General features: G+C 44.2%; 3 protein-coding genes across 3 annotated transcripts in view; 1 reads left to right on the forward strand and 2 right to left on the reverse strand.

The window, feature by feature from the left end:
• DNAH12 (dynein axonemal heavy chain 12) overlaps nucleotides 1–5,003 on the reverse strand; it is a 62,862-nt gene extending 57,859 nt beyond the window's left edge. Inside the window, exons 1-3 of the mRNA XM_009571506.2 lie at nucleotides 4,385–5,003; nucleotides 1,199–1,444; nucleotides 261–351 (exon numbers count right to left, since the gene is read on the reverse strand). Coding sequence (XP_009569801.2) covers nucleotides 261–351; nucleotides 1,199–1,362 — 255 coding nt within the window. The 5' untranslated portion in view covers nucleotides 1,363–1,444; nucleotides 4,385–5,003. The remainder of the gene's footprint in view (nucleotides 1–260; nucleotides 352–1,198; nucleotides 1,445–4,384) is intronic.
• A 515-nt stretch (nucleotides 5,004–5,518) lies between these two features.
• PDE12 (phosphodiesterase 12) lies at nucleotides 5,519–10,209 on the forward strand. Its single transcript, XM_009571495.2, has 3 exons — nucleotides 5,519–6,756; nucleotides 7,729–7,807; nucleotides 8,528–10,209. Exons 1-3 carry the CDS (start codon nucleotides 5,557–5,559, stop codon nucleotides 8,968–8,970), a joined length of 1,722 nt encoding a protein of 573 aa, XP_009569790.2. The 5' UTR covers nucleotides 5,519–5,556; the 3' UTR covers nucleotides 8,971–10,209.
• A 4,053-nt stretch (nucleotides 10,210–14,262) lies between these two features.
• ARF4 (ADP ribosylation factor 4) lies at nucleotides 14,263–25,443 on the reverse strand. The gene is made up of 6 exons (XM_054076880.1): nucleotides 25,163–25,443; nucleotides 17,961–18,041; nucleotides 17,342–17,451; nucleotides 16,746–16,817; nucleotides 16,102–16,227; nucleotides 14,263–15,227 (listed from the first exon to the last, which is right to left on the reverse strand). The coding sequence occupies exons 1-6, from the start codon at nucleotides 25,227–25,229 to the stop codon at nucleotides 15,141–15,143; spliced, it is 543 nt and encodes a 180-aa protein (XP_053932855.1). The 5' UTR covers nucleotides 25,230–25,443; the 3' UTR covers nucleotides 14,263–15,140.
• Nucleotides 25,444–26,337: the final 894 nt, after the last annotated feature.

Here is a 26,337-nt window from a genome sequence, read left to right on the forward strand (position 1 = left end):
GATATATTAAGAACATAAAAACAAAAAATAAATCAGAAATATAAAAATTCACAAATATTATTCCTAAATAAATAATTAATGCTGTAGATGTACAGGTATCAATTTCAATGGGACTACTTCAGCATATAAATACATTTATGAATCATCAAAGATTGAGAGAAGTATATTTACGTAAAAATTAAAAAGTAAGAGGCATAAATGCCCCAATAACAAAGAATCAAAGAGACAACGGGTAAAATGTTTAAGAAATATTTTCTCACAGTGGAAGGCAGTTCTGGAACAGGAGGTACAGGACCTCTTTGAATTTCTTCTTCCATGGATACATGATAGACTTTCAAAGCTCGATCAATTCTAAAGTAAAACAGTCAGAAGTGCAGAGAACAGCAAATGATACATCAAAAATAATGCTAATGTTTTAACTGATGCAATCATTTTTTTCATGTTTACCAAGTCTTTGATCACTAAAAGGTAAGGCTGCCTTTGCGTACCCCATCTTCTCTTATATAAAGAGCCACATTTATCTTGACCACAATTGCAATATATAAATGTCTTGATTCACCTCATCCAGTATGCCCAGTGTTCCTGTTAGGATTATATCTTACTTCTCCTCGAACTACTACAACAGATCTTGTCAACCATATTATGAAAAAAACCTCAGAAATAAAAAGTGCAAAACAAAGCTCCTAAAGCTGTTTATTTTAAGGCCAGCTCTTCTTTACTGCCAGGGGTTATGCATTGCTAAATAACTATCACAAAAATTTAAATGGTTAAGGCATGCATGTCCTGCTGACCTTGCACATTAAAACATTTCAGTCCATCCTTTTGGGATACTTTTTACAAGATATGTACAAACGTATTTCAGCCTTATCGCAATATAACTCAGCTAAAAACTTCCACGTGGAAGCACACTGCCAATTTTCTCTACTTCATGGGGCCTTATTTACAATACAGTTCACATCATACAAAAACGTAACAGAATCCATGTTCCAGCAGAATATTCCCTGCTTGTCAGATGGCTGGTCAGCAGTCATAGGACCACAGAATGGTATGAGTTGGAAGGGACCTTAAAGACCACCCGGTTCCAACCTCACTGCCATGTGCAGGGACACTCCAAATGCCATTATTTTTTCTCAGATGTCAAATGTGCAAGATTTCTTTCATGTGAATTTCAACATTTCTTGAATTACATAAAACTCACAGTAACTGATTAAGCATCTTTCGCTGTTCGTTGCATCTTCGGTATGTCAATATTTTATTCTGTAATGGTGATGTGTGAGATGTGACTGACAAAGGTAAAACAGTGGGAAGAAACCAGGTTGTCAAAGCCTTTTTATTGGCAGGTGGTCCATCCGAGTGTGCCATCCTTGATATTGGATTTCAGCGTAAAGATAAAGCTGCAGCAAGTTTTCAAATACGAGATCCTGGAATTCTACTGAAAGGCAGCCTTTAAAAGAAAAAGAAATAAAATCATGAAGTCATCAACACAGATTCATAGCTTCAACACGATGTCAAACAAATGGGAGCAAAACTATGAGAAAGTTATTGTCTAGACACTACATCACTGTTAAGAGAGGGAAAAAGTGCAAGAAGTTATCAAGAAAGCATTTATATAAAAAAAGCACCCTATTCTTCTTTTCATGTTTCTCAAAGAAAAAAATAATTAAGCTTATTTTCTACCTGCAAAGTAGTAATTAATAATTCTGTTCCATACACGGAAAGGTTAAGAAATAGCATGTTCGTCTTGTAAAAAGCAGAATAAAACTGGAGACTCTTCAAAAATAACTTCGTGATGGTAAAAGTCTGGCGATGAACTTAGCAGGCTGCTTGAGAACTCTGTTTTGCATATAAACATAACGCTCTGTCAGCAGACCCTAGTGATTGGGTTTTATGCATTTACCTAAGACCGAGCAGTGCACAGGTTCATTGCAGCTGCCTGCAAGTCTTTATCTGAGCTACCGGAATAAATGCCTCTGCAAATACCAAATAGGTGCTTGGCAGTTCCCTTCTCTTTCACACCGCAGCAGCTCTGGGCTCTCTAAGTAACATTCACTGACGGAACACCTACAGAAGTAAAACTAAACGGAGATTACCAACAGCAAAGAGGTAAGTAATATTTTAATGTAGCTGAGGGGACGTGGCTAAAGCCCTGGGTTGTGGGGGCAGATGCCCAATTAAATGAAGACCGAAATGGATATGGGATTCAGGTGAAGCAGATGGGAGGTTTTGCTGTAACCACAGTTGTGGGTAGTTGAGCTGTGCAACAGGAAAGGAGAGGCAGGTATGGGCTTGAAATAGAAATCCCAGTTTGGGGGTGGGATGAAGACGTGGAGCAGATAATCAGGTAACCACAGCTGAAGATACATGGCAACCAAAGTTTAATAATCACCTTGTATAACAACAGAACAATAGGTGGGGGAAAAAAAAAGGACAATAAAGAAAAATCCCTATTGTGTGACTGAGCTCAGGTTCACTAAGAGGCTGTCCAATAGCGAATTAAATCTTGCTTGCAGCTGAGCACGGCTATGCCAACAGCCTCGCAGTGGCATTCCCTTGGAAACATGACGCTCAAAATCACAACAAGCGGAGCAGAAAGCCGAAGCCACTTCCTAAATTAATGCCACATCTTAAAGCTGAATTAAAACGCAGGGTGGTGGAGACATCAAAAGAAATAAAGCTCAGATGAAGAGAGCCGAGGCAGAATTAGGTTAAATCTTAAACCTTGCTGTGACTATCCCAACAGACAGACGGTAGAGTTCCCTTAGAAACACAACGCACAAACTCACAACTACATTTCCACAGGTTCTCACAGCAGAGCAGAAAGATGGAGAAACCTCCTAAATTAGTCCGAAAACTGAATTCAAACGTGGGGTGGTGGACTCATCAAAAGAAATGAAGCTCAGCTGAAGGAAACCGAGATGGAATTAGGTTTTGCCAGTGCACCTGCAACCCAGCAGGGTCCTACTGGGGAAGGTAGGGAGAGAACGGGGACCCCGTCCCCACGCGCAGAAGACCCCATCCCTGCGCACGGGGGGCCCCATCCCCGCGCATAAGGGACCCCACCGCCCTCCTCACCTCCGGGGCGCGCAGGGCGGCGGTGCGGTGTCCCCGCAGCCGAGAGCGGAGGGGCAGGCGAGGGGCGGTCCCGGGAGCGGCTCCTCCGGGTGCTCACGGGAGGAGGGGAGCCCCCATCCTTGGAGGAGTTTAAGCAGGAGCGTGGATGAGGCGCTCGGGGATGTGGTTTAGTAGTGGAGAAGGAAGGTTGGACTCTATGATCCAAGAGGTCTTTTCCAACCTGGTGATGGTATAATGAACCACGGCCCTTCCCAGCTCCCCGGTGGCTTAACAAAGCCGATAGCTCCCCGGACAGGTGTTTAACAGCGTCTCGGCTTGCAGAGCAGAGTGCTGCTCCTTTGAATCATAGAACGGTTTGGGTTGAAATAGACATCAAAACTCATCCAGTTCCACCCCCCTCCCACCGGATCAGGTTGTTCAAACCCCGCCCATCCTCTCTTGAACCCCTCCAGGGATGGGACAGCCACAGCTTCCCTGGGCAACCTGGGCCAGGGCCTCACAGGAAAACATTTCTTCCTAATATCTTACCTCAATCCCCCCCTTTCAGCTAAAAACCGTTCCTCCTCCTCCTGTGCCCTTCCCCAGCTTCCCTGGAGCCCCTTCAAGTACTGGATGGAAGATGAAGCAGCACCCAGCCCTTGCCAGGGAGCTGTGCCTGCCCGGATCCCTGCCCATGGGAATGGCAGGAAGATGGGCTGGGGAGGTTTAGATTGGATACCAGGAAAAGGCTCTTCACCCAAAGGCTTGTGGAGCACTGGAACAGCTTCCCACGGAGACACAGGGCCAAAGCCTAACAGCATTCAAGAAGCATTTGGGCAATGTACTTTAACACAAGGTGTAAGTTTTGGGGTTGTCCTATGCAGGGACAGGAGCTGAACTCGATGCTCCTTGTGGGTCCCTTCCACCTCAGCTCCTTCTGTGATCTGAGTGCTCATTCAAGGCCTGTTTATTCACAGAAAGGGTGTTTGCTGCACCTTGTAGTATTCAGGTTAATATAGTCCTGTGATCAAAAAAAAAAACCAAAACCCAAAACAGAGTCTTGGAAAAATGCTACCTTACATTTCCAAGTCTGCCAGCGGCTCCATGCAGCCAACAAAGGTCAATGAGTGCCTCTGCTCAGCATCTGCCTGAACACAGCAGATAAAACCTCCTCGTTCCAGACCACAGCAAGAAGGCTTAACAAGTTTTAACGCTCTCATGCATCAGATCACTAAGATCACATTTTATAGAAGTGGAAATTTTAAGGATTTCCTGGTATTTACTACGTGCTTGCCCACATGGGACAAACAGACTTTAAACCCCGATTTCGTACCCGTGTGGGCGAGATGGAACAGCTGGAGAGAATTTCAAACCCATTTTTCCAGGTCCTGGGCTTCCACATTCCCACAGCCCAGGGTGGCTCGGTTTGAAGCTTCAACCTAAAGGTTAAATGGTTTTTCCTAAACACAAAACAAACTGAAATCCTTGCTTAGGGGAGACCTGCACAGCAAACCAGCAGATAACAGGTATCTGCCAAGAGGACTTAGACCCCATTTTCACAAGGAGTCACCTGGAAAAGGCAACAGGCAATGGGTAGAAGCTGCTCCTGGGAAGATTCCAATTTTTCCTCCAGGAGAACAGTTTAACATTGGAATAATCTCCCCAGGGAAGTGGTGGATCCTTCTGCACCAGACACTTTCAGGTGCTGGGCTCTCATTTAAACTGTCACATATAAAGGCTGGACCAGATGATCCATGAGATTCCTTCTAATCCACCCTTCTATGATCCCACCCCGAGGTTTTCCCGCGACACGCACCCCCTTTCCCGCAACCTTTCCTGAGGATTCCGCCGCTGAGGGAGCGAACCCCGAGATGAGGCGGGGGGAACCTCCTGGGGTCTGACAATAGACAACACCTCCCGGGACACGGGACAGCGGTCAAAGCGCGGCTGGACGGGAGTGCCGCTGCCCCTCGCTCGCCACGCCAAGAGCCCCGCCCCTCCCCGCCGGCTCCGCCCCAGCTTCGTGCGGCCCCCAAACCCCACCGCGCGCCGAGACCCGCGCGCCCCGCTCTGCGCGTCAAACCCCGCGCGCGCCCCGCCCCGCCCCACGTGCACGTCACGCGTGCATACACTCGCGCGCGCCCCCCAGCCCCGCGCGCCCCGTTCCGCGCGCCTAGACTCGCGCGCCCCGCCCTGCGCGGCAAGCTCCGCGCGCGCCCACTTCCGCCCCAAGCGCGCATGGCGCGCACCTAGACCCACGCGCCTAGACTCGCGCGCCCCACCCACCCTACACGCAAAAACCCGCGCGCGCGCCCCCAGCCCCGTGCGCCCCACGCGCCAAGCTCCGCCCCGTCCCGCGTGCACGTGGCGCGCGCCCCGCCCAGTTGCCGTGTCACGCTTGGCCCCTCCCCGCTCGCAACGTCACCCCCTCTTGCCCCCCCCTCCCCCTCCCCCGCCGTTTCCGGTGTGTCCGGGCGGAAGCGCGAGGGCGGTGCCGGCGGCTCCATGTGGCAGCGGGTGCGCTCCGCCCTGCAGCGGCTCCGCGCCGCGCCCGCCGCGATGGAGCGGGCCGTAGTGCGGTGCGTGCCCGGCGAGCCCAAGCTGAGCGTGCGGCTCGTGCTCCCGGACGGCAGCGCCAGGCATCTGCAGCGCGACCAGGCGGAGCCGCTGGGCCGGGCGCTCGCCCGCATCGCCGCCAGCGCCGCCAGGGGCCCCGGCAAGGCGGGAAAGAAGAACAAGAAGGCGAAGGGCGGCCCAGCGGGGGAGGGCGCGGCGGCGGCGGCGGCTCCGGTCGTGCGGCTGTTCGGCCGTGGCGGGGAGGCAGTGGGCGAGGAGACGCCGAACGCGGCGGCGTGGCAGGAGGGCGCGGTGCTGCAGGTGGGGGACACGCGGTACCTCGTGGAGCGCAACCCGCCCGCGCTCACCGAACTGCGCCTGCCGCGCTCGCTGCTCGCCGGCTTCCCCGTGTGCCCCGCGCTGAGCACCGAGTTCGCGGCGCCGCGGCACTGCCTGTTCCGCTGGTTCCGCGAGCGCCGGGAGCCCGCGGGGGACGGCGGCCCCGTGTGGGAGGAGGCGGCGGCCGAGCGCGTGTTCACGCCGGGCGCGGCGCTGGTGGGGCTGCGGCTGAAGCTGCGCTGCACGCCCGGGGACGCGGCGCGGCGCTTCGGGGCGCCCCGCGAGGTGGAGAGCAGCGGCCCCGTGGAAGCGGGCCCCGGTACCTGCACCTTCGACCCGCGGCACCTCTACACCGCGAGGCCGTGCGGGGGCGGCTCCGTGCGAACCGTCACCTACAACATTCTCGCCGACACCTACGCGCAGACCGAGTTCTCCCGCACCGTGCTCTACCCGTACTGCGCGCCCTACGCCCTGGAGCTCGACTACCGGCAGAACCTCCTCAAGAAGGAGCTGGCGGGTTACAGCGCCGACCTCGTCTGCTTGCAAGAAGTGGACAAGTCCGTCTTCGTGGACAGTTTGGCCCCGGCCCTGGATGCTTTTGGACTCGAAGGGCTGTTCAAGATCAAGGAGAAGCAGCACGAAGGGCTGGCCACGTTCTACCGCAGGGACAAGTTCAGCCTCCTTAGCCGGCACGACGTAGCGTTCAGCGAAGCGCTGCTCTCGGAGCCGCTGCACGAGGAGCTGCGGGAGAAGCTGGCCAAGTACCCCCTGGTGCAGGAGAAGGTGCTGCAGAGATCCTCTGTGCTGCAGGTACCAGCTCCTACGGACATTTTGTCTTTCACCTCTCCTGTTCCTGCTGTCTGCGGGCAGGTGTGGCCAAGCTGGGTCCGTTGAGTGTCAAACCACAGGAGAAGGGGGAGGTGAAGGATTAATAGTCTGAAACAACGACAGAACAGTGGTAGGTTCCCTTTTATCGAGGGGAATTAAAAGAGCAGAAGAGGAACTTAAGAACGAGAACATAGCATCAAGACTTTTCTGAATTGGACTTAACAGAATTTGGTTAAAAAGGCAAATGGATATTCTTCATTTTAAGATGGAGACAGCTGTTGAGATTCTGGTCCAGGTATCAGTGGTAGCATTGGCTGCCAAGTAAATTAGGTATAAATGAGAGTAAGTTAGTTTGGCTTGCTTTAATAATGCCACTTTACCAAGTGACAGTAGGGAGAGAAGTTAAGTTGGACAGGTTTGCGAGTTTGTTGATGCCAGGTGTTCTGCCACCAAAGCGATCCTGCAAGTACAAACATGTAAGATCTGGGTCTGTCAGGAATTTCAGAAATGCTCATTGGTAGAAGTTCCCTACTTGAGGACTGAGGAGGACTAACGACTTCTTGGTAACTGAGATCCTAGTGTTTGTGTGCTAAAACCGGAGATACAGCTCCAATTTTGTTGCAGAGGTGGAAGGCGAGAAAACAAAAGTAGTTGAGAATGATGCAGTCTTAGTAACAACTTATGAAAAAATGTGGAATGAATTGGAGAAAAAAATACTGCCAAGCTGGATACTTACAGACAAAAGAACATTTGTGGAATAGCTGGATGCAGTGGTTATATTGGCAATACATTGGCTGGTATCCAATTTTTATGTAGGAGATAAATAGACTCTACAAGATTAGAAGCCTTGGATTCTTTGAAGTGGCTGGAGAGGAGTAAGCTGGCTATTGCAGTTTCAAAAAATATATAACCTTTCTCTTTAAGGCTTACTAAAGACTGCTTTTTCTATTGAAGGTTTCAGTTCTTCAGTCTACAACAGATCCTTCCAGGAAGATTTGTGTAGCCAATACCCACCTATACTGGCATCCAAAAGGTAATTTTGTCACATGTGTGTATGTGGGATAACTGGGTGTCTAAAGGCTTTTGTCCTTCCTAGGGAGAATAGATTTCCCCCCATTCTTTTGCAGCTGTAGCCTTTTCTTCTGGAACAGTTTCCTGCCTTGTTTCTTATCTAGATGAATCAAGCCAGGCTACTAGGTCTGTTTGTGTGTTTTCCTTAGAGTAAGATTGTTTTAGTGTGCCTGGGAGTCTGTGGAACGCAGATGAAATGGAGAGAAGTCATGTTACACACAGAGAGTAGACCATGATACATAGATGGCTTTGCCTGTGCTCATGGCTTCCCAGTCGTATTGTATCTAAAGGAGTTCTGTTGGGCTATTGCCAGAAGGGCAACCAAATTGGGCTACAGAAGCTTTTAGAAGAGATTCTTCTCTTTTAATTAGTTTTCTTTTGGTTCTGTGATTTTTAGGAACAATATTGGGATGTCTGGCACAAAACAGAAAGTGCTATAACATGAGTTGAGTTCTTGCCTATGCGAGTTTGTTAAAACATTGTCTGCCTCTCTAAAACTTTCATAGCCACAAAGGCCAAAGGCTTCTTTATTTATGAAAACTATTCTAAAACGCAGTGTAGAGAACTTAAAATGAGATAGCTGTTTCAGAGCTATACATGATGCATGCTTAAATGAGCAACTTGGAAAATCCTTCCAATGCTGCTGTGAAGTGTGTCAAGTAATGCATTTGTATATTCTTAGGTGGGAACATCCGTCTCGTCCAAATCGCTGTAGCCTTGACTCACATCAAGCATGTAGCGTGTGACTTGTATCCTGGTATACCAGTCATATTCTGTGGAGATTTTAACAGCACACCATCATCTGGAACTTACAGTTTTATTAAGAGTGGTGGCATTGCTGAAGATCACGAAGACTGGGTCTCAAATGGCGAAGAAGAAAGGTGCAATATGCCTCTAAGCCATCCTTTCAAACTGCTTAGTGCTTGTGGAGAACCTGCTTACACAAATTATGTCGGTGGGTTCCATGGATGTCTGGACTACATTTTCATTGATGAAAATGCTCTAGAGGTTGAACAGGTCATTCCATTGCCGAGTCATGAAGAAGTAACAGCCCATCAGGCCTTGCCAAGTGTTATACATCCTTCTGATCACATAGCACTAGTATGTGACTTGAAGTGGAAATAAGTCAGCTCTTGTGCGGTGCTTTTGGGGGTTTTCAAAGACAACACTTATTTATGGCTGGGGAACTGAGGTTGCACCTCAGCTTGTGTGCTCTTAGCAGGGAAGTCGTAACAGTCACTGGGAAGTTGATGTGTTTAATGGTTCCACTGAAAGTTACCACATTGTTCAGAATATTTGCATGACAGCTTCTCCCTTGCCTTTTTATATGCCAATAGGAAAAATATATTTAAGATGGGGGGTGGTTAAAATTGGGTTATCATATGCCTTTTTACTGGTGTTTTTAAAGGATTAAGAATTATTTTCTTAAAGATATAAATTGGATTAAATTCATGTAAGATGGTGTACAAATTTAACCCTGCTTAATTCAGAACCAAATGCAGAACCTGAAAACAAATGGATTTGGTTGATTCAACCTCATTGCATTGTAATTGCTGTCATGACAATGTTTTTTTTTTTTAAACGAGTGCAGAAAGGCTTGTTCACTTACCATTACTGTGGCCCAGTTTTTTAGTAAGTGGCATGACCCATGTATGTGTACCTACAACCTTCTGAAAAGATGTTCTTTAATTATCAGTGAATGGCTTTTCTGTCAACAATCAGCTGTTATAATTAATTTGGAAGCATTTTGCTTGCCCACTTGATATGGGTAATGAGGGTAACTTGAGTACCTGGTAAAACTGGACTACATAAACAGGTAGCATCTACTTTGGACATCAGTTCCTTCTGGTTTTTATAGTCATTGGCAATAAGAGAAATAATCAAGTTTAAGACTGCCAACTCTGGATGGGAGAAAGCTTTTTAACATTATAATCTATTTTTAGGTAGGAGGAGATACAGGAGAGTTCATGTGGTGCATTAGCTTAAATCTGTGCCTAAATCTTCAAAAAGAAACACAAGTGACTTGCAGACATTGACCACAATTGTTCTTATTTGTTCCTCTGTTGGACACAAAGAAGACCTCAATGTTATTGCCACTTTTTTTCCTTTTAGAAATGGTAGTTTTCCCAGTTTTCTAGAAGAAACTTGGATGTGGGGAGACATCTTTTTTTTCCATATACTCATTGAATGTGCTACAGGGGGTCGAGTCATTTAAAAGGATTCTTTCCCTGCATCAGTAGTCCATTTGAATGAAATGGCATTTGAAAACCATTTCAGTACATCACTCTCTTCCACCTAATAAAGTTCCCCTTTCAACTGTCAAGTGCTCTCAAATGATTTTTTCTAGTTGTCTTTCACGGCAAACCAAGTCTGCCCAGGTTGATAAAAAGCTGTGTACTTGCACTGTACTTGCAGAACCACTCGTGTAGACTGTAGGTTAGAGCTGGGATTCACTAAACCTGTAAAATTGGACCTGAAATACTTTGACTGAGTCCTTGATCAGTTACTCTTATAAATCCAATTAAAAAGTAAAGTGTAGCTCAATCTTGCATATGAGTTGAAGGTGATGTCTGTACTCTCCTGGAGATTATATATATAAAAGTATCAGTGATTCATAACTAAACTTCCAAGGTACAAGAGCGAAGATAAAACCTTGTTTCTGGGCAAATAATATGTACTAATTGAAAGATTACACTGAAAGTGAGTCAGAAGCTGCCTACAATCTGCCAGGTCTGAAAAAAACCCCCGAATTCAAATAATACAGGCTTGTAGACTGGCAAGAGAATGTCCCACTCTGTCACTTAGAATAGTAAAATTGAAATTAAGTTTGAAAGTGAAATTACATTACTTACACATGCTAACTCAACTTCCCTTGTAACTTCAGAAAACATTCAATTTCTCCTTTTTAAGTACCTATTCTTTACAATTGGGTTACTTTGTCTTGATTTCCAGAAACAGAACATTGAGAATCTTTCTCTTCTCCGTAGTGCCAGAAGATGGAGCTGGGGAGAGAATAGACTCGCTTGGCATTGTGCTTCCTTTCATTCCTCTATCGGTACTTGCACGGCTGCCTCTGTCTCCTTGCAGACTGAGGACAGGAGAGCACAGCAAAGCCGGCAGCTGCAGGAAGCAGGCAGTAAAAGAAAACCAGGGTACTGGAGCAGGCCTGGTAAAGTACATGGCCCTTGCACATGGTAGATAATCCTTTAAAGGAGAAAATGCAACTCCGTGAGCTGCTGCTGAAGGTTCCCCAGTCAAAGCGTCCCTGGTTCAATTAGTGAAATGCAGCAGCACCGGCTGACTGCCAACAAGAGCCTCGAATCAGGAAACAAGCAAACCTTTCTGGAGGGAGAATGTAGCGCTAGGGCCTAGGTTAGGAAAAAATCACAATTGAAAACAATAGTGACTTTTTGGGAGGTGGAAGCAACTCTTCACTACACCTCTGGCTCATATCCCACACATTCTAAGCTCTACATTTACATGAGATAATATACGGTGCTTCCTACTCCACGTAAGGCAATTTTAACTCCCCATATGCACATGGACCTACCCAGCAATTAATTAATCACTCTCTAGATCACCTCTAGAATCCAGATTTGTCAAAGCCCCATATTAAGCTTGTCTCCATTTTATTTCATAAACCTAAACTCCTGTGTTCCCCTTCCAGCAATTGGAATGCTCCATATCCTTCACATATTTTCAAGTGTGCTTGGGGTTGGTTTTGGTTATTTTTTCGCACTACAGTACTTTCCCAGACTAGTCATTAAGGAAAAAAGGAATATTTCACTTTGCTTTCAATTTAATCCACTTCCCCATCTCTGATGCAGTGAACTCCACAGCCGCCCTGCTCCAGCATCTGCTCTGACAAGCCATTGTCTCACGAGGGAGGAGTTTCTCCTTTCACTGCAGCTCCCGCTATAGCTAAACTTGTCAGTCGCAAGAACGTTTCCAGAACTAAGAGCAGGAAAGCCTGGCCTTCTGGAGGCAACAGACACTTGGCTAGGTGAAAAATTGGACTTACACTGCCTTTATAGTACTGTGTTCATGTAAGATTAGCATACAAATTATCAGCCTCTAACTAATGAGGTTGTAGAATTTATCCTCTGAGTTTCTGTAATCCAAAAAGAGAGAAGAGTCAGGAATTAAATGTTTCATCTCCTTTTTGTCTGTTTAAGAAAGTGTCACTGCCACAGCTAATATATTTACTGACAGCCAGCCATATTAATGGAATATGACACGGATTTCAACACCACATGTGATCTTAGTACTAAAAGAGATTAGGCAGCCTAATAAAACCCTTCATCAGCAGTTTGTTCTTGACACACAGATGAGCGCTGGCTATTATACAAAAGTAACACTAACTCCAAAGGAAAAAGAAAACCAGTAGGAATTCAGGTCATAGCGATAGCCAGCAAGAATATGCATGACAAACTACTTCACACTTGCCATCCGTACACTAGGCAGCTTTCTGAGCACATGCACCAGCCCCAGGGACTGCTGCTTAGAGTCAGGAACACGTCACCTAGCGTGCACCTTGGAAGTATTCAGAGAATTCGGAACACTAGATGAGATTCTAGCAACATGAGGGGAAGTTTATTTACTTCTGTCCAATTGTGACGTTATTCCACAGGCTATCAGGTGTCTTATCTTTTCCACACCTTAACATTACGATTAATAAACTGCATAACAGAGGCGTTGCTTCCAAGATTACAACCTTACAGTGTGGAGTACTCGGAGGTCGTGTGATCTTATCTATTTACAGGAAAACTGTAGTACGCTTCAGATCCTCTCTACGCTCTCATTAACACTACAGCAACTACCCAGTTACACTCCAGAATTTTATTGACTTGGTGTTACTACACCTTAACCCCCGTGCAGATCCAATTGCTCTTACATGAGCTTCATCTTTACTACTTTCCGACTTTGTGAGATTACTCCTTTTACAGCAAAATTACAACCTACTGGTACACAAAGTGAAGCACAGTGACTCTTTGAAACAGGAACTTCTATACACATGCTGTAACTCAGAATTGTGGGTAAACGCAGCTCACCTAAACCAGGGGATTTAATTACTTAAAAGCATCTGAAAGAATTAAACCAATGAAATACTCATCTCTACTAAACAGAAATCTTCCTTCAAAATAATCAGCCTCATTTGTTTCTAAGTATCTGTTTTTTATTTAAAGGCTATTTCTAACTTTTTCCTTGGAAGAGGAGATGGCATTTAATTTGTCACAAGCACTGTTTCATTTTAACCTCTTGGCACTATACCAATACAATTCATATCACAGACCAGCTGCCTCTTTTGAAACAAGGTGTTCCTTTTAAGGATCATTTCAAGGAACTTCATTGCTAGAAATAAGCATATGGACAGCTTCTGATCCAACGCATGGATATATCTACTTCAGTTAACATGTAATCAGCTATTCATTAAAAGTGCAAGCAAAACCCTACTCACCTTACACTTCCTCCTGGGTTTCTGTTACACAGTGAAGAGAGTTAATGACCACATTCAAGAGCTCTGGAATTTTCTCTAGTTAGTTGTGTTGATGGTAACAGTCCTTCCTAGAAACTTAAGCCTCAGCTGCAGCTTTGGAAGTCACTCTTAATTTAAGCTACCTTAAGTCTCTCAGACCTTGTCACTCGCATTTCTTGTAGCAAGGATAACAAGACCTGGGCTAGAAATAATAGAGAAGCTTAGCCTAAAAAAGCAGTGAAGTCATGCTTTGGGTTCCTAAAGACGTACCATTAATAGAGCAGAATGTTTCAGTTGGAAGATTAAGCTATGTTTGAATCCATACAGCAGAGTCAACAGAAAAACAGATTTAAAAATACGCACTAGTGGCAGACTAAAAAAAAATTAATTTAATTATATTGAACTAGAGAAGTATAAGAAGGAGAAATACGAAAGTAAACAGTAGCAGCTGCCTAAAGCTGATTTTTGGGGCTTACTATCACCGTTTATACAGTACTGACTAAATTCCTGTACAAATACGGAAGTTAACTTCCCTGCTAGCCACCAGCAGAACTGGCGATGCTCCTGCTAGAGCCCGTGTTGGTTTTCCAGTGCAGATACAACTACGAAACAGACATGCGTGCTTTTCAGGCAGTTGGTATTTGTTTTATTACAATTTTTGTAACTGTTAGTATTTTCATATCTGGACATCTAAAAAGGAATTTTAGATTTACAACTTCAAAAGACACTTACAGAATCATATCAATCTTGATGACAGCTACTCTACTGCACTGTATACAACTTTGTTGCCCTTCTTCCACATTCCGTTCTCTAAGGCTCCAAACAAGTGAAAAACTGATGTTCACATTCAAGCTGTAGGAAAGCTCACTAAATAGAAAAAGAACAAGCGATAACTTGCAGCTCAACTATTTTGGGAATCAAGAAGAGCATACACAGAACTATACATTTTATAATTTTATTAGGAATAATTCCAAATGGGTTATGAAGAAACTAATCCATTGAGTTTGATGAATTTCCAAAAGTTCTTTATGAAGATATGTTCACCAACAAACAGTAAAATTTCAGCAGAACTATTATACACTGGGCAAAAATAGTCAGGCTGATACCAAAAAGCAACATGCAACATAAAAAAAAAAAAAAAGATACAATATAAAGGAAGACAATCTGCTGAATATTAAAAACAACCTCAACATGAGCTCTTCGCAACCAGCACAGAACTATTCTACCCACCAAATCCAATTCACATAAAGGCAAGTTGGGCTGACAGAACCCAAGAATTAATAAAATGTTCCTCAGTGCAGCAGATTGAATAGTGTTTTAGAGCATTTCCTTGGCTGGAACAAGCAGTATTAGGAATTCTTTTTGGCAAGGGACAGAAATAAATATATACGGAATGCTACATTTTTAAATCAGCAGACTGTCTGAGGAATGAAACAGGGCATCAGTAAACTAAAAGTAGCAGTGAGGAAAAAAAAAAAATCAAAACATTAATTTATTCGGGCTCCAGAGAGTATTCAAAACAGATCTTAAAGATGCCACAATAACTATATTCAGGCATTTAGGCTAAGGAGGGGGAAAAAAATCAGAAGATACACTTTTTCCAAGTTAAGGATATTTTTTACCCAAGCATATTGCTACCTCTGCAACATGTAGCTCGGTAAACAATAATTGGCAACAAAAGAAGTTGAAACGCTGTAATATCCTGCCCAAATATCAGTTCCAGATACTGTAATAACCAAGATGCAAACTAATTTTGTTGTAACAAGCCTAGACCACTTATATCAAACATGTCCCTGGTGAAAGAGTCATCCAGTTTGAGTTAGCGTTTTGAGAGTTCATTTGACAGCCAGTCAAGTCCCTCGTACAGGCCAGTTCCTTGTGTAGCACAGGTAGCCTGGACGTACCACTGTTGATGCAGAACAAAAATTACATTTAAATACCAACAAAACACAAGCGAAGTTGTAATAGTACGTGACACTCAGACACTCAAACAGTGTTCTTTGACCTTAGTTCTGTGCCACATATAGAGACACTATCAAATAGGTCATATTTTCAAAAGTTTATATATACTTTTCTAAAGTAGATGGGGTTCAGACTTTATCCAAAAGCAGAGAGTTTGTCCCCCAAATGCTAGAATGCTGTTTAATTTATCAAGAAACAAATACAGAACTTGCATTTGGTTTATTTGCTGAAAACTACCTTCTTGTTTTTCAAAGACAGCTTTTCAGGAAACAGACATGGAATGATCTAAATTAACAGACCTCTAAAACACTTTCTATGGATATGATCTTAGTGTGTCAACATACAGACATTACGCAAGTATTACGGAACGCTAAAGGGGTCTATGTGAAGCAAGGCTTGTGCAGGTGGAATCTAAGGATTCAGGAGCTAGTTAGTTTCCTCCCATCTTTGTAGTGGTGAGAATGCAGAATGCACTTTCTCCCCTGAATAACAAATACCGAGAAAACAGGAAAGCCCACCACATTCTTTGTCAAACACATCTGACAGCTGTATTTCAGTGACAGACTGGCATACTTTTATTTTTTCAGGAAAAAGTGAGAGATGAGACACCTGCAACAGCTGCAAACACTAGGCTGTACTTCTAAACCACTTATTTTGAACAATGACTTTAAATTATGCACTACAGAGTTTAATAGAATGTACGTGCATCTTCCTACAGGAAGTGGTGAAAACTTTACTTTCTTCTAAAGAAAAACTAATGTTTATGATACATAACAAAGGAAGAGAAGAATTCAGCAACCAGGAAGTTTAGTACTTACAGTTCTGTTACGCAGAGACTGAAGACCTAGTTTATCTGTCATTTCGCTGATTGCCATGGCATTTGGCAGATCCTGTTTGTTCGCAAACAGAAGCAGCACTGCATCTCGCAGCTCATCCTCCTCGAGCTAACAGAAAAAACGGTCATGTTATTAAATCAGCTCAGTTAAGTACTTCAGCAAGTACTAAAGAAACCTAAATACTGATTTAAAGGTTATAAACATTTCCATTCTTGCTCCTGAAGTCCTTAATAAGTACTGAATGAAATGTAACCAGTACCCAACAGAAATTCTCCTACAAATAAGAAAATAGTCTTTCAACAGACAGTTGAAATTTACCAACACCTTGCCACTGAAATTCTTAGCACCAATTTGCTTTTCTAAAATTCTTTCTTTATCTGCTGCACTTCTGTTAAGTTTTCATGAAGGAAAGAAAAGTTCTGATGCAACAGTAATTCTTGAGCTAAAGCTTTCTACAGAATTGCAGTTACAATTCAGTACCCTACGTGACCTGGAATTACCAAGCGAATACAACGTGCACTGTACAAGCTCCCTAAACTTTTAAAATCCTAAATCTCCTACAAGAGCTTACAACCACCCCAAAATGTATCAGTAACAATCATATTTCAGAGGGTATTGTTATTTACCATTTTCTGCAGCTCATCCGCTGCTTCTTGGATTCTCTCTCTGTCATTGCTGTCTACCACAAAAATGAGGCCCTGTAAAAAGTTAAGCAGTTTCAAAAATCAATGCAAACAAGCTGCAGTATTTTAAAAACAAGAAATCTCATATTGAGCGTTGTGATCAGTCCCTCTCTTAGGTAACCAACTTCCTGTTTAAGCAATGCAAGATGTCTGTTTGAACAACCATGTAATAATTTTCAACTGCAAAACAAAACGAGGCCTTCTAAATAAGCCAACACCAATTCAAATAGATCAAAGCATGAATACAGCAAAGTTGAAGAGTTCCCTACAAACAAACCAGCTGCTCTGACACATTACACTGGTAGATCCTAAAGGACTTCATCTTGCCAGGCTACACTCACAACCAGACTTGAAGCCTTCAGGGTAACAAACCTAGCTTCAACTAGAATAAAATTCACATATCACTCGGCACTTGCAGGAAATAGTGAAGAGCTTTTCTGAAAATAACAGACAGAATACAGCTTTCCACACATACTCTCCAAACTATCATGAGACCTTAGAAAACAGGTCATTAATTATTCCTGTTTCACAACTCTTACCTGTGTGTTTTGGAAATAATGCCTCCAAAGAGGTCTAATTTTATCCTGACCACCAACATCCCAAACCGTGAAACAAATGTTTTTATATTCTACTGTTTCCACATTAAAACCTAAAAATAAAAGAATCAAGTAATTAGAAATAGTTAATGTTAGTGTTAAAATGTAATTCTAACCATGTTAAAGATAGCTACTTCCTAAGTAATACTTCCCCAAAATATAGATAAAATGGCTTATCAGAACGGAATTGCTAGATCAAGAAGAAATTGACTGATGGGGCAGAGTAATATTAATCTTTTAATTTAAAGTACACCACCTGTGGTTCAGCAAATCTTTCAGCCACCAACTGCAAGAGGCTCATGGAGTTTGGGCAAAGGACTGATGCTTCCTTGGTTCCTTTACTGCTGAGCATCTGCTACTGGCCACTGTCAGACACAGGATTCTGGTCTAGGTTTCTCTCTGGTGTGACTCAGCTATGTTACAGCAGTACTAGAAAGCCACGTTTGCCCTTCTACTCGTACTAACAGCAAAGATACCAAATCCCTACGTTCTTCAGGAGCCAATCTCTACAACACAAATTTAGAGTAACAAGAATGAAGGCACGAGAATTTGGTTTTCTTACCAATAGTGGGAATTGTGGTGACGATTTCTCCTAGCTTCAGTTTATAAAGAATAGTTGTCTTACCAGCAGCATCCAAACCAACTAGAATAAACAGAAAATTTGATTTAGTTCACAATATGAACTACAACCTTCTCATCTAAAAATATGCCATTTTACATGCAGTGTATTACAGAGTTTTTTCTGAGAAGAAACAACTTTTTAAACAGTCTTAAGTCACTGCTGACACGCTACTGTACGTGTCCCACCAGCTCCTCTACCCAGCACTAAGAGAGAGAACAAGCCATCAAGAAAAGCTCAACAACACACTTCCATCCACAACCTACAGGCTCACAAGTTTCTGTTCATCTTCCTTAGTATTTGTGTTATTTAATTAAGTTCTATCATAGAATAGTTTGGGTTGAAAGGGGCCTTAAAGATCACCCAGTTGCAACCATCCCGCAATGGGCAGGGACATCCCACTCGATCAGGCTGCCTAAGGCCCATTCAACCTGACCTTGAACACCTCCAGGGACGGGGTAGTCACAACTTCCCTGGGCAACCTGTTCCAATGTCTCACCACTCTCATCCTCGTGTCTAGTCTAAATCTGCCTCTCTCCTGTTTATACCCATTGCCCCTCGTCCTATCCCCACAAGCCTTTGTGAACAGCCCCTCCCCAGCTTTCTTGTAGCCCCCTTTAAGTACTGGAAGGTTGCTCTAAGGTCTCCTCAGAGCCTTCTCTTCTCCAAGCTGAACAACCCCAACTATCTCAGCCTGTGAAACTCTCTCAGCCATTCTCTTTGAAATTTTCTTCTGTCTAAGAATGGTTTCAAATGCCTAGCTACAAACTACAAACACAACATAGTTTCTAAGTGATCATGTTAGCTATTTTGCTTCAAGCTGGGGATGGTCTTGCTCACTCAGCCTTCAGCTAAAGCCAGTTTCATGTGCACCCAAACCAGCAGGAGTTGGCCCCATCAGTGGAAGACAATGCAGTCTCCCTCATTCTCATCTCTTGTCCTTATGCTAAAACACTTATTTTGACAAAAATACATATATTAGGAAATTCCTGTTGTCCGTCTTTGTATACCCTAGGGGGTCTAATTCTTCTTCAGGATTTCAATTCTATTCATGGTGATCCACCAGAACACTTTCATTAGAAGACTCCACTTTTGATCTTTACAGAAGGCCTTCTGCACTGAAATTTGCTTTTCTATTTCTACAACAAAACTTAAGCTTACTGTTTTTCAATGCAAGCTATCGGGTAAATATGTGATCCTTAAAAAAACCCAACAAAACATAGCCTCAAAGATGTTAGAATCCAATACCCAGCATATAAGTAGCTAAATAAAAGGTAAATATTAAACACTTAACCACAGCAACAGTTGGAAAAACACGTCTATTTGTGAAACTTTAAATAGTCAGCAAAATTTTGCCCAAACAAAAATAAAATACCATCAATTAATTAAATAATGCTTGTACAAGAAACCAAATAATGTTATCAAACAAGGATAACATTAAGTGTTCTCAGTTAATCACTCACTTGGTAATGGCAATATATTAAGCTTAAAATGGTTTGATGACTTGACGATTAATAATGCAGCTGTTTCCTTATCGTGGCAATAAAATGGAATTTGAAACTACCTGCTTATTCAGAAAGAAACCAAACTCTTAAAGCCTCCTCATTCTCAAGACACAAAATGCTGTTAAGAGCAAACTGATTAAAAAAAATATATCTACAACTGCCCCATATTCTGGTACTGAGAAGAGGATCACATATAGCAAAGCAGTTTCTTTGGTACTGTCATCATGTGTTAAAAAAACCAGTTGTTCCAATTGTTATGTCATGATATAAGCGGGGAGAGAATCCATCATCGAAACCAAAGCTCCTTAAGGGGTAATAAACTCCCAAAATGTTCAAATAAAAATGTAACAGCTTTAAGTGTGCTAAAAGTGTTGGTCTCTTTTAGGACCACACACAAACATGAACACAAAAAAAAAAGGCATTGTGCAGTAGAGGTTTCACAAGAGCTTGCAATTCATGAAACCTGCAAATGCTAACATTCTCCCTGCGCCACTGAAGAGTCAGGTACCCTTAGAAAACCCTGTAAGCAAACTCTGAAACCCTCAAACCCTCCATATACACTGAAGAACAATGTTTAAAAGCACAATGCTTGAAGCCCAACACTATTCTCACACAGCTCAGCTTCAAGTAAGCATTTGTAGGATCTTTACAAGAAAACATAATGTACGTACATGGTATGCATGTGGTAGTTTTCCAGTAAATTAACATTAAGATCATTTAGAGAACCGCTCATTAAAGCTATACTTACAAACCGTTCTCCCACTCCCCAAAGAACCCACCCAAGCAGTTATCAGTACAACAAACACTGACAAGATGTGTTAAAATTAGCAAGGAAAGAAAGATGGCTTTATCAACACAAATGGGTTTGGTGTATTTAGGGGTTATGCCATGAGATACTGATAAAGACAAAGAAAAAAAACAACCTCATTTCAAAGAATGAACACAGAGTACTGGAAACAATTTGAAGATATGACTTACAGTTAAGAAATTAGAAACTAGCCTAGAGTTTTAAACTAGAGTTTTCAGGAATTATGCCCCAGTTATTCACTCTGCTCTCGTGCCAGGACTCACCACGACCACCTCAGTGGCGCTGGCAGGAGGGTACACCAGCTATGTGAGCATAAAGCCCAGAGACTTTGCTTTTATCCACAATTATAATTAAGCCATTGGACTTTGCACCGAGGCACGCTGAGTTATGGATAGGTGTTTTCTTCCTCTGGCTGAACAGCAGCTTTTAACCAATGGGAAAGCAACTTCTGCAAATCACCATGACCCCACTTGCACAAATCTGCCTCTTTTACCTAAATTGTAACTGTTACGAAGTCATCAAGAGCGTAGCCTACATTCATACTTCTCGCTCCAACTTGGCATTTACTACCCATTTCAGAACAAAACATTTCAGAGTACTAAATTGCATTTAATCTTTTGAGCCACTACAAAATGTAATTATTGCTTTTAGTAGTTCAAAAAAACATACATGTCTACATTAGCACTGGAACACTAAATGTAAATGTATGAGCTATTTTCATGTCCTAAAATTTAGGTTGATATACCAAGATTAAATCCTCAAATAACGTCAAGTGAATTTCCAAATCTACACTTTCACTCCAATTTTATTGCCTGACCGTTGGCAAGACCAAAGTGTAAGAATCTCGATGCAGGTATGGCGGACAGCAGTTATACCACAAAGCATTAAAATTGCAATAAAGTACAAATGAAAAGCACAGACTTGCACTTGAAACCATTTATCTTTAAACTCAGTCAAACATCCTCTTCCTTGAGCTGAAGAAAAAAACACCTACAATGCTCTCAGTTGCTGCAAAAACAAGCATGGTTCTGAGCCTTCTACTCCTCTTAAAAGTGATTTATTCACAGTCTGTTGTGTTTCTACATCTCAAGCTTGCAGTTTGCCTTTCCCTGGGAACGCCACTCCTGTGCCTACATCATACTCCTCATTTACCAACGTCCAACTTCAATCATTGGTAGCTGAGTATCGAGCTGCCTCAGTTACCACAGCACAGAACTTCATGGAAAATAAAGAGGCAGAAAAAACGAGTTGACTTTTACAATTGAATCCCCATCAAGACAAATAGATTTTGGTTGTCAGATTGAGATTTACCAAGTTTACTATAGAATATAGCTGCTGCTTCCAAGATGAACCCTTCCCATAATCACACAAAGAAAAAAAAGTTTCTACAGTTCTTAACTGATTCATGACATTCATGTTAGAAACAAAAGCCAGCAAAAAAATTTACTACGATTTACTACAGGTTTGTACTCCTTCACTTTTCTTTTACCTTTATACCAGTTACCTCAAAACTTGTCTTCTTTATCCTCTACATAATATTCCTCTTTCAGGTTTAGTTTTGACTGGCTAAGCCTTTGGGGGATGTGAAAGGATCAATCTTAGTAAAGAATTCTTTTTCTCAAGAAAACACACATACAAAAGAAACCCAACAGCATGTGAACCACACCAGCGGTTCAAAAAACCCCAAACAAAAACCAGCTACAAAAATCAGCTAAATGATTTTGTGTTGTAGGGTGACAAAATTCCCAATGAATGTGACAATTTTTTTGCCAACATATTTAATAATTACCTTTGTATTCAAAGCTCCTGAGTAGGTATTATCTCAGTTATTACCTGCACGACTACCCCAAGACACAGAACACTATGATACTGAAAGGTATACAGTGAATCAATAACTTGCCTTTTTTAAGCACAAGAAACTATGAGTGAAGAGTTTTAAAGAAGAGGTAGACATAGAGTTAGGACTCAGATTTTCCACTTCAGTGCCCCAGTTGCCTAGTCTAACCTTGTATCATTCATTCCTGTCCCACAGTTATTTCTTTTCTTTTCCCCTCACGTTACTTCCTTCTATAAAGAAGATGCAGGAATTATTTTACATTCATTTCCTCAGAATCACGTTAACCTAATATTTCTGAAAAATACCTAATTGTAAAAAAAACAAACCCACAGACAAAGCTCCCCACAAAAATGCAGTAACAGCACACCATTAATGTGCACCTTTTACCATAAATATCACAGAAAATACCTTTAAGATCATTGACTCCAACCATAAACCTAACACTGTCAAGATGTCGTTTGATATTATAAAGACAGCGTGTCATGTCAGCTGTTGGTAATGGTACCTGAAGAGTAGTATTCAAATTCTGCAGAACTCAGTAACACAAAGTCTGTCTTAAGAGCTATATTGATTCTACTTTAGCTTGAATTCTGCAGAAATAGAAGAAAGCTGTACGAAAAGGAAGTCAGAATTATAAACTAATCATCTGTTCATTAGCAACTCATTTAAAATTTCTCCATAAACACCTTGCCCCACACAGTTACTTCACTGATTTACTACTACTTAAATGTCTAGCCTTGTCCTGCTCACTTTCAAATCATAAATTGAAAATTATCACCTTGAGGAAAAGTTTAAATCAGTCCCCAAATTCATGTAGACATTTCTCCTCAAAGTGTCGATGCATCATGCAGAACACTATGAAGAGCTGCTTTTCCTAGTCACAAGTAAAAATGAATTATGCGACCTCCAGTATAACATATTCTGGTTCAAAACATCCAGTTTAGGCTGCATGAGACACTCTCATCACAACACAGCAGAAGTTTTACCCTCATATACAACACAACAAATAAGGTGTAGTCTCATACTCTGACCCAGCCTGTGTGTAAATATAATCTGTACCTTAAAATCAAAATAATTAAAAAGAAAAAACAGATGCAGTGGAACCAACTGCTAGAACTCCTATCTAACCTAAATTTGAATGAATTATCTACCAGTGGAAAAACTAAAGCCTTGCAAGTTGCTTTGATCTGTATGACATCACTTTCCTGTTTTCATCATTTTGCAGAATTCAACAGAACTACAAACACCACAGACACGATCTCATGCTACCATCAAGCTCATCTGAAGCTTTTGCTCCATTCTTTTAGAGTCCTATGAAAAGTCTGGCTGCTGGGGAGATGGTCGAATCACCTCCTTGAAACCAAGAGATGTACTAAGTTGTCTTGAAGACTGAAATTATTCAGGTTGTTTTGAAATGGATGAGAGTCTCTAATTTAAAGCGACTAAGATAAAATAAAAAATTACTGTGTGTGCAATAAAGAACTCTGTAATCACAAAATGTATAGAGAACATGGAAGTTTATAATTAAATAAGCTGCATTTTGCATCAGCTGCACGTAGCCAGGCAGTGCTGAGGGTGAGTAGTGTGCCAAGAAGTGTCACAGTTAGGACCAGGTCCCATTGCTGGCTACATGGAAATGAGCACTTCATATAATTTCTTGGGAAAGCTCCCTCAGTCTATGGCCACGAGTCAAGTTCCATTCACTTTAGGAACAGCACTGGAAACAAATTTGGGGGTCAAGAGCTGTTTGCACATGAAGCTTGGGAGAGGGTGGGCGGAAGAAGGCAGGGAAGAGCTGGAGCAGAGGAGGAAATACCAAATGCAGCATGCACTTGCTTTGACCTTTTGAACCATAATCTTGAAACCAGAATCTTCAAGAGCTGCTAGCTTCAACTCTTGCACAGTTCATTTCTACAGAAACATCATTTAATTCCAAATAACTAACTAAGCACTGAAAAAGCAACCTAAGGGATTTTAAGATTTTGTGTGCAACGTTCGGGAGAATTGAAGAGCACAGATGCTACACCATAATGTCCTTTCACAAAAGCTAGAGATACAGACGCCTTAGTTACTGAAGCCTGGCCATTATGTGCAATTTCTTAAGCTGTCAGTGTCAGAGCACCCAGGCTCTGTCACAGCCAGGCTGCTTGGTTGGGAGCATCTCTAGGTTGGATGGATCTGGAGCAGCCTGGTCTGGTTGGAGGTGTCCCTGCCCATGGCAGGGGAGTTGGAACTGGATGAACTTTAAGGCGCCTTCCAATCCCAACCATTCCATGATTCTATGACATTCTGAATGATATTTCAAAATACTAAAGATTAAGGGTAATTCACCTTTAGATCTTCTGTGTATAGCTTTTTATAATAACTTTTTGGGGGATTTTTTGCATGGGTGAAGGGAATTCACGCCAGCCCCGGGGACAGAGTGTTCTCTGCCACCCCTCCTCCACGAATCCGGACGAGGGACGGGGCGGGGAGACGGGACACTGGAGAGAAGGAAACGCGAACACAGCGGAGGCAAAAGAAGGGCAAGCACATCCCCATTCCCTTCCTCGCCTCTCCTTCATTCACTTCCCAACGACCCCGCAGGCCTTGGGAAATGGAAGCCCCAGGGAATGGGGACACGGACAGGCTCTGGGCAAAGGGGACCCGGGCACGGGGGACAATGACATGCCCTGGGAAATCGGGACAAGGAAGTGCCCTGGGCGATGGGGACAAGGAGAGGTGCCCTGAGGACCTGGGCAAAGGGGACACAGAGGCGCCCTGGGCGACCGGGACGGGGGGGGGGTGCCCTGGGGACCCGGGCCGAGGGGACACAGGCGCTCTGGGCAATAGGGACCCGGGCACAAGGGACAGAGGAGTCCCCTGGGCAATGGGGACCCGGGCCCAGGGGACCCGGAGCCGCTCCGCCGCGGCCTGCCCTCCCCCCGCCGCGGGCCTCGTCCCGGAGGGCTCGCCCGGACTCGTGGATCCGCCCCGTCCCGCCGCGGCCCCTCACCCATGAGGATGCGCATCTGCTTCTTGCCGAAGAGGCGCGAGAAGAGCGAGGAGATGGTGAGGCCCATGGCGGCGCGGGCGGCGCGGCGCGGCGGGTCCTCGGGCGAGCAGGGGCAGAGCTGCGGCGGCTCCGAGATGGGCGCGGGCGGGCGCTTGCTGCTCTGTGACCGCGGAACCCCGCTCGCTCGCTCTCTGCCACGTCACGCTCGCCACGGCCCGCGGCTCCAACGCGGACAAAGTCACGTCACGCTCGCCACATCCCCCCGGCCGCGGCACCACCCCTCCGCCGCGCGGCCCCGCCGGCCCCCTCGCGGAACTACACCTCCCGGCGTACATCGCGCCCACTCAGCGCTCGGCTCGCCTGCAGCTGCCGCCGCTGAGCATCACGGGAGATGGAGTCCCAGACTGCCACACGCCTCACTTCCGGCTGCGCGGAGCACGGCATGCCGGGAAACTGGGGGGAGAAGGGGGAGGCGCGAGGTCGCTGGGTGCCCCGCACCCACCCAGGAGCCGCAGAGCCGGAGGGCGATAAACCAACGAGAATCCAAGCAAAACATCTCTGAGGAGAGGCTGGAAGAGAAGGGGGTGTTCAGGCTGGAAAAGAGAAGGCTCGAGGGAGACCTTAGAGCAGCTTCCAGGGCTGAAAGGGACAGAGGAAAGCTGGGGAGGGGCTTTTTTAAGCGCATGGAGTGATAGAGTGAGGGGGAATGGCTTTACACTGGAGGGGGGAGATGTAGATTGGGCATTAGGAAGAATTTCTTCAGGATGGGGGTGAGGAGGCCCTGGCCCAGATTGCCCAGGGAAGTTATGGCTGCCCCCTCCCTGGAGCTGTTCCAAGCTCCAGGCTTGGATAGGCCTTGGAGCCCCTGATCAAGTTGGACACGTCCCTGCCCCTCACAGAGGGTAGAACTGGCTGAACTTGGAGGTGCCTTCCAACCCAAGCCCTTCTGTCATCCCCAGAACATTGATTACTGACACCAAGTTGGGCATGGGTGTTGATCTGCTCCAAGTTAGGGAGGTGCTGCAGAGGAACCTGGATCAACGGGCCAAAGCCACGTGTGTGGGGTTCAACGAGGCCAAGTGCCAGGTCCTGCACTTGGGCCACAACAACCCCGTGCAGTGATACAGCATTGGGGGAGAGTGGAAAGACGCCTGTCTGAAAAGGACCTGGGGGTG

This window comes from Cuculus canorus, chromosome 11, assembly GCF_017976375.1.
Source record: "Cuculus canorus isolate bCucCan1 chromosome 11, bCucCan1.pri, whole genome shotgun sequence".
Classification (NCBI taxonomy): domain Eukaryota; kingdom Metazoa; phylum Chordata; class Aves; order Cuculiformes; family Cuculidae; genus Cuculus; species Cuculus canorus.